Source organism: Teleopsis dalmanni, chromosome 1 (assembly GCF_002237135.1).
Source record: "Teleopsis dalmanni isolate 2A chromosome 1, ASM223713v2, whole genome shotgun sequence".
NCBI classification, from domain to species: Eukaryota; Metazoa; Arthropoda; class Insecta; order Diptera; family Diopsidae; genus Teleopsis; species Teleopsis dalmanni.
The window spans coordinates 188,496,642-188,510,005 of NC_051846.1; the positions used below are offsets into that span (position 1 = coordinate 188,496,642).

A 13,364-nucleotide genomic window follows, 5' to 3' on the forward strand; every position below is an offset into this window, starting at 1 on the left:
CGCCCATTTATCATTTTATGCGTTAGGTGGCAGTGCTTAACCGCTGCTGATTGTTGATTGTGATGGGGTGTAGGGTGAAGGGTGAAGTAGAAGAACTTCACGATACGATAACATCATATGAACGTGCATATAAAACATAATCCAGTTGAGCTCACACTTCATTGCGTGACATGCTATTATTCTACTTATACGTACGTATGTATACGTAATATATTTTTATTTAAGATTTTATTTTTTAATAAGCTGCAATACCCGATAAAAACACCAGCCAATCGTAATGTAATATTGTATGTAGTAATGTTTGATTGCGAGAAGTGTGAAGAGTGTGGCATGCTGAGTGCACGACAACTTGTTGAGTTTTTGGCAAATTTTCAAAATTATCAATACAATAACTTTTATTGCCAATATTGTAATTGTTGTATTATTTGTGTGTTTCACTTTTTCTTACTGCCATTGCTGCTACTATTGTTGTTGTTAGCATTGTTGTTATAGTAGTTGTAGTAGCTGTTAGTGTAATTTATCATAATTTTTTTTTTCGTTCATATGTTTTATATAGTGTTTTTTTTAATTCTTGTTTTTTTGTGTTGGTGGTTGTTTTTGCTTTACAATGTTTGCATTTCACTTTTATTGCGGTTTTTGTGTTGATACATGAAATTGCAGATTTATTGCTTTTGTTTTCAATTATGAATTTATTGTTATGATTACCGTGCGTTTCTCCTTTTGCCAGTGTTTCATGTTGTAATTGTTGTTGTTATTTTATGTGCTATTTTAACGTTAAATGGCATATGGCGTCTGTTATGTTGGGAGAAAGGAAGCGATTGCCGTATATTAGGCAATTATAAAGTTTTTTTGTTGTTATTATTATTGTTCTTGTTACACTCATACATATGTAGGTATACGAAATAATTAAAATATTTTTTTTTTAACTTAAAATAAATCAAAAAACTCTTTAAGAGAAGTTCTTTAGAATAGATACATTACAAAACAATTAAAAAAATATGTTAGTGAATATGTGAATATGTTAGGTTATGTTATGTTAGGTTAGTGTTGCATAAAGTCCACTTAATCTCAAATAGTGGCCTGTTGCAATACCACTAATTAGCGTTGACCATACAGAATTTAAAGGACAGCGTATGAACAATGCTGAAAGCCACTATTCCCCATTCAATTGAAAATGAACCAACCTGATAAGTCTACAGATTTGGCCAACTACCTAATTTCGCAGGATGACAGCACTGTCAGTTTGATAAGAGAAGGAGCTCAAAATCCTCAAATTCTTTAGAAAATATTCATTTTAATACAATTAAAAAAATTAAAACTGTGAATATAACTAGGTTATTTTAATCTCAAATAGTGGCCCGTTTTAATACTACTAACTACCATCGCGTATACAGAGATTAAAAATCAGCGTATGAGCAATGCCGAAAGCCACTACTCCCCAATAAAACTGAAAGTGAACCAACCTTACAAACCCACAGAGTTGGCCAACTCCTTAATTTCGCACTATGACAGCACATCTTTTCGGTAAGAAAAGGAAAATCCTCTCCTAACTACTGATGGACACTAGCATATGAGGTGGAGTACAATTTTCATCTTATCCGCCGAGCCAGCACCTTTCTAGCATGCAATGACCCATCAGCACCAATACCGTAGTGCTGAACAGGTTACGCCTTAGTTGAAGTAGTTAACTGATACAATTTTTGTTCAATTTTGATCAGGTTGAACATGAGATCTGACAGAAGGATTCAACTGACCAACTTTGTTTAGCTTCGCTTAGATGTTGTTATTTGATTGTCAACCTGGCCGTTGCCAGTAGGATACTAATATCGAACCCTTCTATTCCGAACCTTCAGGTTCGAATCTCACACGTAAATTAGTGTAATGAAATCATCTAGAACTCTTCTACGCGGAAATGTATTGAAAGATCTGTATTTTGGTTCGAGTCACACATCCAAGTTAGTGTAATCAAAAATTCGAGAACTCTTCTATGCAGAAATGTATTAAAAGATCAGAGTTCCGTCAAAAGATACTTAAGACTCTAGCCGAAACAAAAGTCCAGAACTTTCTGTTTCCAGTCCCAAACCTAAGTCAGTCTTAATAAAACTAGACATCAAGTCAACAGGAACTGTTCTGTGCTTCAATATATTAAAGTACCCGTGTTTCTTCAAAAATTTACTAAAGACTTCACCTGGAACCTATGTCCAAATTTTCTCATTTAATTCCGACACTCAAGTGAGGATCCCAAAATTAAAATATTTAATAAAACTACAAAGAAACTATTTAAGCATGGTGTTGTACATACATATAAACTGATATAAAGAAATGCACTTCATACACTGCATGTGAAGCCAAAGATACAAATATGCAAAGCATTTGCATCTAAAAGCATGCGACCGCGTTAGCAGATGGAACTTGCACTTTGCACAAAAATTTTAACTAAATTTTTTCATTTTATATATTTTTATATTTCTCTGTAACCATTTACATTCCTATATTCCTATGAGCCTTTCAAGCACAATTTACAACTATCCTCAGTAACCTTCGTAAGTTTGGAGACCTTTTGTGTTCCTAACAGCATTTTTATATTAGTTTTTGCTGTTTTTTGGTATATTTGTTATGTTTTCCATTCTTTAAATAAAATTTCGTTTTTATTATTACTTTTAGATACTTTAAAAAACAAAAATATTAAAAGCAGAGTGCTCCTTTTGAACAATTTTTAAACTAATTTAAAAACTTTGCTTAAGATTGTGTTCCACTTTGATCCTTTGTCCTGTAAAGTTTATTTAATTTTGAATTTTGCATATAAACTTAAAGAAAAATTTATATTTTGTTTAAAAAACAAAAAAAATATATCTATATATAATAGCTATAGTTGGCTTGTGTTTATATATATAAGATGCATTCCAAAGAAAACAGGACTTTTCAAGAATAAGAACAAAAGGTTTTCAAAATAACCGCCTTCTGACTCAATACAACTTCCGTGCAGAGAGGGTATATATTGCCAGTCATAAGAGGCGGCTAGAATTCCCCAGTGCCAGTCTGACACTTATGTAGGAAGTGTTAATGGTAGTGAGTTGAGTCGGCAACTTGCGACATCTGACCAGAGATGATCCGATCGGGGGTCAGTGGCCCGCAGCTTCGGCTGTACTGACCATTGGTGTTGGCCTCGTGGTGGTTGTGGTTAAAACCCAAACGTACGCGAGAAGAATGATTTGAGAATTGTCATTCATTCGCCATGAAGTGCGTTTCATACCGGGTGCTACAGCCCAAATTGTAGCAGAGGTTTTAGATAGGCCTCACATCTCACCAAAGTGGAAGTTATGACTTACATGAATTTCTTCATTGGTACCGGCGGAATAAGGAAGGCTATTCCAATGGGGCATTGATTGACGCTTATAATAATACGTGTATTAAAAGCACCGTGATGTTGACTTATCAAGGCAGGAAATCATATAAACAATTTGAGACTTCTTGACTCAATACAACATCCCCCTACGGGTAAGGGGTAGAATATTTCCGAGGTATTCCCAAAATAACTTAACTTTGCTTCTACAGTTAAAGAAACCAAATAATGCATTAAATTGTGGAAGTCACCTTAACTCAGAATTTAAGTTTTGTTTAACAAATACAATTCCATGTGAAAGTTTCTGCTATTATTTTGCATTACAATCGACTTTGGTCCAACAGGGCGTATGAGCAACTCATTTAATTAATTAATTGTAAATGCATAAATCAGGTCTTAATTATTGCTCCTAGCATTAGTGCGTATAACCTCCACGTATTAAGTTACAAATTAATTCATTGAGTGTAATTTTAGCAACAACAAATAAATAGACCAGATAGACACAGATGTGTAGACGCATTAGACATAGCAGACCTTCGATGTTAGCCTATCTGAATGGTGCAATCGATGTGAGTGAAGTTCATTAAATGGCACTAAATTTATTTGGCAGTATTGTGCACTTTAGCAAAATGTTTAATAAATTATCAATAAAATTAATGGCAAACAATTGATTTGCAAGGCAACAGTGCTTAGAATGCCTAAAGTGGTCGATTTGAGTGTGGATGGCAAGGGATACATTAGCAAAATTTATTTAACAGATAAAAGTTAGGTCTGGATATAAGAGGAATATTGTTTTCTTAATATTGTGAAGTTAATTTTTAAGGCAATTATAAATTTATAATAATTAATAACAAAATAATTATAATTATGAATTTCTTAAGTAATTATTATACATAGTAACTATTTTCTACCACTTTAGTTACCATTTGAAATGTATATAGTATATTTAGTAAGCATACAACAACATGACCGGAAACTCTATCTGGTTAAGAGCTATTTTCAATGAAATTAACATACTTTTATTCGCCTCAACTTGATTATTCCACCGAAGACACGCTCTACCTTTTACACCTGTTTCGTCCAACTACCGCTACAAACTTATTTTCCGCTTAGGCATCGTCATCCAACTTAGCCAGTGAAGCCGCCGAATATTGCTTCGCTGAATGATGTCTATGTCGTTATAAAGCTGATAAAGCTCATTTTAATCAGCGTGACCTTACACCTGCTTTTACTGCTATCGAAAAGGAATCTGCAGATAAAGGCTTTGCAATAAATATGTATAGCTTTGCAAAACGAAGTATTTATAGGTTACTGAAAGAAATGTGCATCACTCAGATGTCGAGGTAGTTACTGGTGACTAAGTTTTCGAAGCTGTCAAAAATTTCTAACTTCTAACTTGGCATCGCCGTAACGAACAACAACAATATCAGCGTGAAGATCAGACGAAGAATTGTCATTGCTTATAGATATTACCTCAGGCGCAGTAGGGAACTGAGATATAGAGCACTCTCTTTCTCTGTCAACAAAATTAACGGAATATAGGTCATCCATTCTACCTGTACTTCTACATGGTGCAGAAGCATGAACGTGATTATAGAATGAGGTAACAGAGCTGGAAGTTTCTAGAGAAAATTCTACTTCGTTAGATCTTTGGTCCTCTACACTCGTAAAATAAATGATAATTTATAATGAATAATAATGTATATTATTATTCATAAAATATATAGTTCTCTACATTTGTCCATTATGATAGTCAACAGTTCAGCGGATAATCACTTCCATTATAAAATTAAAGAGATCAATTGATATCAGGTAAGATTAGCATCATCTTGCCTGAAACCTCGCACGGTATCAAAAGATTCAGAGATATTCGATTCTACCTTGATAAAACTACGGATACTGCTCTACGTTATTCTGCAGAGTCATATTATATTTACAGGGATACATTCGTTGAAAAAATTCACTCTTCTAATTTTTCGATAGACGAGTTCTTTCTAATGTTTCTAATGCTTCATTTCAAATTAATAATGTATTAGTGCTATTATATAGAATATGTCAGATTTAAATAGTTTTTATTGATTTTAAATCCCATACCCAATCCCATACTACTTTTATCATCCTTTTGGCTACTTTTATGTATCGAATAATATTCATCTTAATAAGATAAGATTGCCTGATGTCAAAAATGTCGTCTCTGTCGTAAAAGATATGAGGCATTCAACTGCATTCTTAAAGAATGCGTTTGTCAGATATCTTACTTAACTTTGTCAGGTCCCCTTGTGGATTTAAGTCTCCTTCTATTTAAGTCTCATTGTTATTGTTTATATGATATCTTACCCAACTTGGTCAACACCCCTTGTGGATTTAAGTCCCCTTCTATAAAAGTCCCACTGTTTTTGTTTATAGGAAGTAAATTTTGTAACTTCTTTGTTTGAGTTTTTTCTAAAATCTTTACTTATTAAGTGATATATGAAATATATATTTTTATATATTTAATCAATAAACCCAAAAATATTTTTTTCAAAATTTGAAATTTATTCAAAAACAAACCTAAAATAATACTCATTAAAATTATTTATTTTATATACTGTCTGTAATATTTTCATAAATATATTTCAATTACATAAATATATTTAAATTTTTAGATAACACCAAATTTATTTATAAAATAAATATTTTTTATATTATATTTTTTTTTTGTCTTGGCAAAATTAATTAAATCATTTTTATTAAAAATCTTTTATTATTGTCTATAAGAAATAATATGAAACTATTTTACTAAAGACACAGAAAATTCAAATAAATTTGAATCATTGCTTGACGTCATGTATTTCCAAAAATATTAGAAAATATTTATGTTTTTTAATTTTGTCACACATTCTCGAGTAAAAAAGTGGAACACTCGCCAAGTTGCACATTTAATTTGGAGCAGATTCGCAATGGTGCAAGCTGACGGCAAATTTGTCACTTGGAATTTAAAAAATTATTTCATTTAATAAATTTTTAAAATATCATGAAATAAATAAAAAATATTTTTATGTCTCATTCATTAAATAAAGTGCACTTTAGCATTAATAAAAAAATATTTGCTGCATTTAAACATAAATATTAAAAAAAAAAATATTTAAATTTTTTGAAATTGATTAAATCATAATTAAATTAAAGAGCAGAATTAATAATTTCAAAACTGATTTATTCAAATATTAAAAAATTAATAAAACATAAATATTATTAATTAAATACTTTTGTAAAAATACTATAAAACTTTTACTTGACCATTATAGACGTAAGCCCTTCTTTCGCCGCATCGAGAAGCCTTCGCTAGCCAGCCCAATCACTGCTGTTACTAGTTAATAGTACCGAGTACCTTCATATCGCTGATCAGATGCTCTTTTCACCGAAGAAACATCAAAGACCTTTCTAGCCGGAGCACTTTCTTCCATTCGCACGACATAACCAAAATTACATACATACTAATACTCTAAAAAATTATTCTTAGAGACCACTGATAATGAATACTATAAATTTTTTTTTGTAATCAAGGGCAATCTTAGATAGCCCTTGATTATAGCTATTTTGAACACTGCCAAATATCCATCATTAAATAATCTTTGCAAGCTTCTGTTGGTCTAATATTTTTTTTTAAAGACACAATTAGATTGCACTCTGTAATTTATGTATTTTGCAACTGTCGAGATCCTTGAGTCCCATCTTTGAAAGGTGGAACAGGAGTACGTTTAATCCAAATCACTGATCTGTTGAGATTTAAGAACCTTTTGCTTCTGATTCGAATCTGTTTGAATTGTGTTAGGGTTTTTGGATCGACACAAGGCTTTTAAAATAGTTTAGATGCGATTTTTCTAAATACTTTAAACTACTGACATTCCGATCAGTATATTCCGTACATCACTAATTATTTCACTTTTTATATATATTTATTTTATAAGAAAATAGCACTATCTATTTATTGTTTTAATTTTTTATGAAAATTTTAACTTTAAAAATGTGTGGTTAGTTTTAATTTTCTTTCTATAGTTTATAGTATATAATCGACATTATAATTCTCATTTAGTATATAATATGAATTTTATTTAAATATTGTGCAATTCAGAATGTATTGTCTTTGTTAATATAAATTCTGGAGAATATACAATTCTATCATAACTACAATAACGTCACCACGCTTAATGCAATATTTATTATTTCTTGTACATTATATACTTAAATATAAGTAATACATATATATATATATGTTATATAAGTGGCTGATGAAACAAATTTGTACGTAATAAATAACTGTTTAAATTGTCGGTAGATATTTAATTGTGTTAGTTTTATATATAAAAGACTGAGATCTCAAAGATACAGAAACACCTTTTATGTTTGTGTCTGACGCTCTCAGAAACTGAAATGAAACTTTTCGGAAGTACCAGTTTTGATAAACGAAAATTTATGACTGATATTTTTAGGGTCTATTTTTTAAAACACATTAATGATTCGCAAATCTTAACTAATATGTAACTCCATTAAGAACTTTAATATAGAATAATTACAAATTTTTAGGCCTATGCGTAATCCAAGCTAGCCAGCTCAATCTACTTATTTATATATAAAGTGATCTATCGTGTTTTTACCAAAATAATACTTATTTGGTTGAATGCTAATACATCTTCTACGTTTGGAATCTGGACTTTGTTCCTGATACTATAATATATTTTAAAATACGCTTATACCGCATAAATCTGAAATAATATATAATATATGCAGCTCATTCAACATTCTATCATCCTCCACATCCACTGCAAAGGAGAGTTATACCCTAATATATGTGGTCTATTGAATGTATTAGCTGGGCAGCTGTTCGTGGCTTCATATATATAAAGTGACATATGCTTCTGAATAGAGAAATATACTGGTGCAATTCCAAATATTATATGTTTGAATACGTTATTAGTTTTCGTGCGTAACTTGAACCCTTTGGGATAACACCCATATGTTTTGATAGCATTTCGGTTTTATATAGATGAAGATTCAAATTCTTTGAAGCCTATTTACTGTTGACTTGATAAATCTGCGGTATTAAGAAACCCAATTTATAGTTTACAGATTTATACAGTTCATAAACTTATCAAGTGCTTTCTAATTGAGTAAAAATTTGCGCTTTGCTGGTGCTGCTAGAATGATACATGCTTTGGACTTCTACCGTGCAGGTGTTTCTTTAGGTCTAGCGTAATGACATTGTCTCATTTGTTCTATCACAATAGACAATTTTTGCTAAACCAACCTGACAAGTCAATACATTTGGAGAAGTTCCTATATTGCTGGTTGGCAGCTATGTCTGGTTGATAAGAAGAAGGGGCCCAAAAATTTTTAATCATCTATCAGACAAAGTTGACTCATTAGCTAGTGCATAATAATTTGTATTTTATTGCAGTTAATTATAATAAATAATTTATAAAATTAACTGAAATTCAATAATAGAATAAATGTTAATAATTATATCGAATTAAATTTATGATGAATATTTTTGTACATAGCTTGGACCATTTAATTTCAAATTATCATTCTCTTATTAATAATATTAATGATAATGATCAAAAATTTTAACCACGCCATTAATTTTAAATTTTAATTTAAAAAAAAAAAAACATTTTCAAAAATAGTTTCAAGGTGCATAACTAACCAATTCTATTTAATTTCGAAGGTCTATTAATTTTACTAGACATGTTTTGATCATGTATGCATCAATTAATTATATATTCCTTGTTTATTTTGTTAAATGTCAATTAATTGGCTATTTAAGTTACTTCTTCAAAGAATCTAAAAATATTTTATTTGGCAGAATGACAACTTATTTGATATCAACGACGCCTTCTAAATATATCGAGACGAAACTTCGAAAAGTCAGCGTCATACGTCCACAGTCATTGACCAAAAAATTTTCGAATGCATTTTTAAGATCTCTATAATAATTAAATAAAGTTTGAATGTGTTTCTGAAACCATTAAATGAATGTTTTCTTAAGAATTAATATTATATTTAGATATTTTTAAAATATATTTCTTTTATAGAAAATATTAATATTTATTCATATTCACATATAGGAAAAAATAAAAATTATTTTTAATTTTTGGGAATTACTTTTATGGTATTTTTAGATTTATTATTTATGTATTACAATAAATTTAATGTATTTTTATTATTAAATTTATTTTTATATAATAAATTTAATGTTTTTATTTAATTGACAGAACTGCCATATAATAAATTTAGTATATTTTTTTATTATATTTATTTATATCCTGAATTTTTATAAGATTACGAAAGGTTCTTAAGGCGAAGTTATTAGTTTATTCTTATTAGAATTGGCAGGAAGAAATTTGCTCTTGTATAGACAACCTAAATGCCGAGACAGAAATGAATGACATTGGTTTTAAGCTTTTTGAGCTCGGTATTCATTTTGGATTTATTTGACAAAATTCAAATTATTGCGAAATATATGTAGTTTGACAAGGAACCCACAAGGTGGACAACATTGTCAATGAACTTAAACAACGTGGAGGTAGACAGTCCTTTGTTAAACTGATGAAACGTTTAACGCACTGGGACTTATGCCACGCAATAACTGGAACTGGAATTTATTCATAATTACGTTTATATGTAAAAATAAGTAATTAATTTTGACCTACCTTCTACTCAATATAATCAGATTTTCCTAAAAATAGAATCGTTACTATTGCAATATTTGCAGATGATGCTTTAGTTCAGAGTTCAGGCCAAACACTTTATATACCACAAAATTATTTACTGCATATGAAAACCTCTCTCAAATTAACGAATATCAAAAAAAATTGAAAAAAAAACAACATAAAATTCGATGGTAAGCACTTGCTGTTGACTAATATTATTCTATTTAGTTAATTTATTTTAAACAATAAAATTTAACATTATATCTTACTTTATATCTCAACTATAACTCATTTTATTAGAAACAAGTCTAAAAAAGAAAATTATTCGAAAAGTTTGTTTACATATTTTTCGAGCGTATCAAACATCGCTGACATTTGCGTGAGTAGTGCTACCAAGTCAACCTAAACGTCAAAAATTACTTACAATAAATTTTGAACAACTAAATATATAAGAGAATATGAAAATTACTGAGAGCTGTTTATTGCATAAATGATAATTTATTACATTTACGATGGACTTTATATTATATAAAAATAATATATTAATAAATCGATGATCAAAAAAAATATTGGGAAGGATACTCTTTCAAATACTAGTATGAAAATTATTGTTCATATCAGCTTTAAGCAGTATTAAATCATATATAATTCAATTAATTCAGATAAAACTGTTTGAAATCATATATAATTGATATGAATCATATATAATTGATTTGAATCATATATAATTGATTTATATCATTTTTAACTGATTTAAAATATTTTAAATTGATTTAAATTATTTTTAATAGATTTAAATCATTTTAAATCAACTGATTTCATGCATTTCATTCATGGAGACAGTTCACACACATCACGGACATCTGTAAAATTTAGTGCTATGGTGAATTAGCAGAGTTAACTGCTATATCAGGCCCAAATTCGATAAAGAGATATTATAGAAATTAAATAAAAACTAAGTTGTAATGGATTCTTCATAACAAAAATATTTCATAAAAACAATCGAAAATTAAAAATAAATATTTCACATTTTATCTTTTCAGTATTCTTTTACATGCAATATCATACCTAAAATATTTTTGTGTGGTCTTAAATAAAGTAAATATTCTACTTGTCCAATTTTTAGTATCTTTTCGCATAAAAAAAATATGCTTTGAATATATTTATTTGATTTTAAATAAAACAAATATTTCAGATTTCATTCTTCAGTATTCCGTTACTTATAAATCATGGCTAATATATTTACTACTTCATTCTAAATAAAAACCGCCACTGTTTTGTGTCTTCATATACAAAAACAATAAACACAAGCAGCTTTCACCCACACACACACAAACATGAACATTGAACGCAGCTGATAAAAGAAAACCCAATAAACTTAAATTGACAAGACAATTTATTAAAAATATTTTAATGAAATTGCAATTCCATCTCAGCTTTAAATTCTGCTTTTAACAATGAAATTACTAAATGCAATGTTTCACATGATTTCAAAATATTATATTAGAAAACTTAAAAAAAAATTATGTAAACATTTAAGGCATCATGCGAAGTGCGCCATCAAGACGAATGGTTTCTCCATTCATTAAAGGATTTTCATAGATAGCTTGCACAAGATGAGCATATTCAGATGGATCACCCAATCGTTGTGGGAATGGTATAGATTTTGCTAAAAAGCCACGTACTTTGTCAGGCAACGCCTGTAACATTGGTGTGTCGAATAAACCAGGAGCAATGGTGCATATGCGTATGCCCTGCGTGCTAAGATCGCGTGCAATTGGCAAAGTCATACCGACTACAGCTGCTTTAGATGCAGAGTAAGCTGCTTGACCGATTTGACCATCATAAGCAGCAACAGAAGCTGTATTAACAATAACGCCACGTTGACCATCTTTGTTCGGTTCATTGGCACCCATAAGACCCGCAGATAAACGTATCACATTAAATGTACCCACAGTATTAACCGTTATAACACGTGCAAAATCTTCTAATTTATGTGCTGTATTTCTATTAAAATTATAAGTTTTAACAGCAACAGCTGTGCCAGCGCAGTTCACTGCCAAATCCAGACGACCGAATTTATCTTTTGCCGTTTTAAGTGCTTCACTAACATCTTTTTCGGATGTTACATCAACTGGCACAAATACAACATTATCACCAAGTTCCTTAGCCACATCATTACCCTTGGAAGAACCCAAATCAGCGAGTACCACTCGTGCACCTTGACGTGCCAATCGCTCAGCTGTAGCGCGACCTAAACCAGAAGCACCACCGGTTACAAGGGAAACTGCGTTCTAAAATAACAAATAAATGCATATATTTAAATGTAGTAAACAAAATTAATTTGTTTTTATAATGAGAAAGACGATAATTGGTTGTGTAACTCAGATAAGCCGGCTAACAGTGAAAGTGAACTTTGGACTTCTTGGGCGAGTTTATTTATAGCATTTATTTATTTATTTTTGTAGCATAAAAAGGTCTCTAAATTTTATGTAAAATTTTGTAAATATTTACCTTAATCATTTTTGTAATACTAAGTAATTAAAAATGAGTATATCAAAAAATAATTATAAAAATATATTGTATTAAAATAACTGAAGCCAATTAACACCAGTTGCACTCTGCCACAACAAAGAGAAAACTGAGCTATTGAATGTCGCTGGAAACAGCAGACAGGTATGGTTCGAAAGTTTGTCATTATTTTTAAATAGTTGTAAACTAAATCATTAATTTTATCCGTTATTGTTATACATAACATTTTAAATATTAATTTGAAATATTTGTAATAGAAATAAAAACGATTTTCAAAAAGAGTTACGAAAGCTTTATTTTTTATGCAAAATAGTTGACTAGATAACGCACTTTCATTGAAAGTGGCCTTTTAGCTATTTTTCATTAGTTTTATTATGGATTATTATTGAATTAATTAATTAAAATATTTCTTTGATAAAAACCGTGTTTCAATTTCAATTCATAAACATACTCTAAAAAATCTTTAAATGTCATTACTTTGTGTTAGTGCCGAGGCACAAAGTCGCCGCCCCTCATGCCGAAATTTGAACCGACATATTATTTTTTCTCTCAATCTCAATTTTATAATTTACATTGAAAACACGAACAATTTTACTCATGCTGTGCCCGAGATACTGTACATAACCCTATACAGAAGAATACAGAAGGTTTAGTATTTATGCAACAAATATATCTAAACCAAAATTGGAAACAAATGAGGGGAGGAAGGAAGGCTGTTATAAAGTAATTATTGAGTAAGAGTAAATTTTGTGCAGTTACAATAAACCATGTTTGTAGTGCGTGATTACAGGAGGAATGCT

General features: G+C 29.9%; 1 protein-coding gene across 1 annotated transcript; it reads right to left on the reverse strand.

Annotated features, from left to right (window-relative positions):
• Positions 1-11,410: 11,410 nt before the first annotated feature.
• On the reverse strand, positions 11,411-12,672 carry LOC119670822 (3-hydroxyacyl-CoA dehydrogenase type-2). Its single transcript, XM_038081241.1, has 2 exons — positions 12,547-12,672; positions 11,411-12,326 (listed from the first exon to the last, which is right to left on the reverse strand). The coding sequence occupies exons 1-2, from the start codon at positions 12,553-12,555 to the stop codon at positions 11,568-11,570; spliced, it is 768 nt and encodes a 255-aa protein (XP_037937169.1). The 5' UTR covers positions 12,556-12,672; the 3' UTR covers positions 11,411-11,567.
• Between the last annotated feature and the right edge of the window lie 692 nt (positions 12,673-13,364).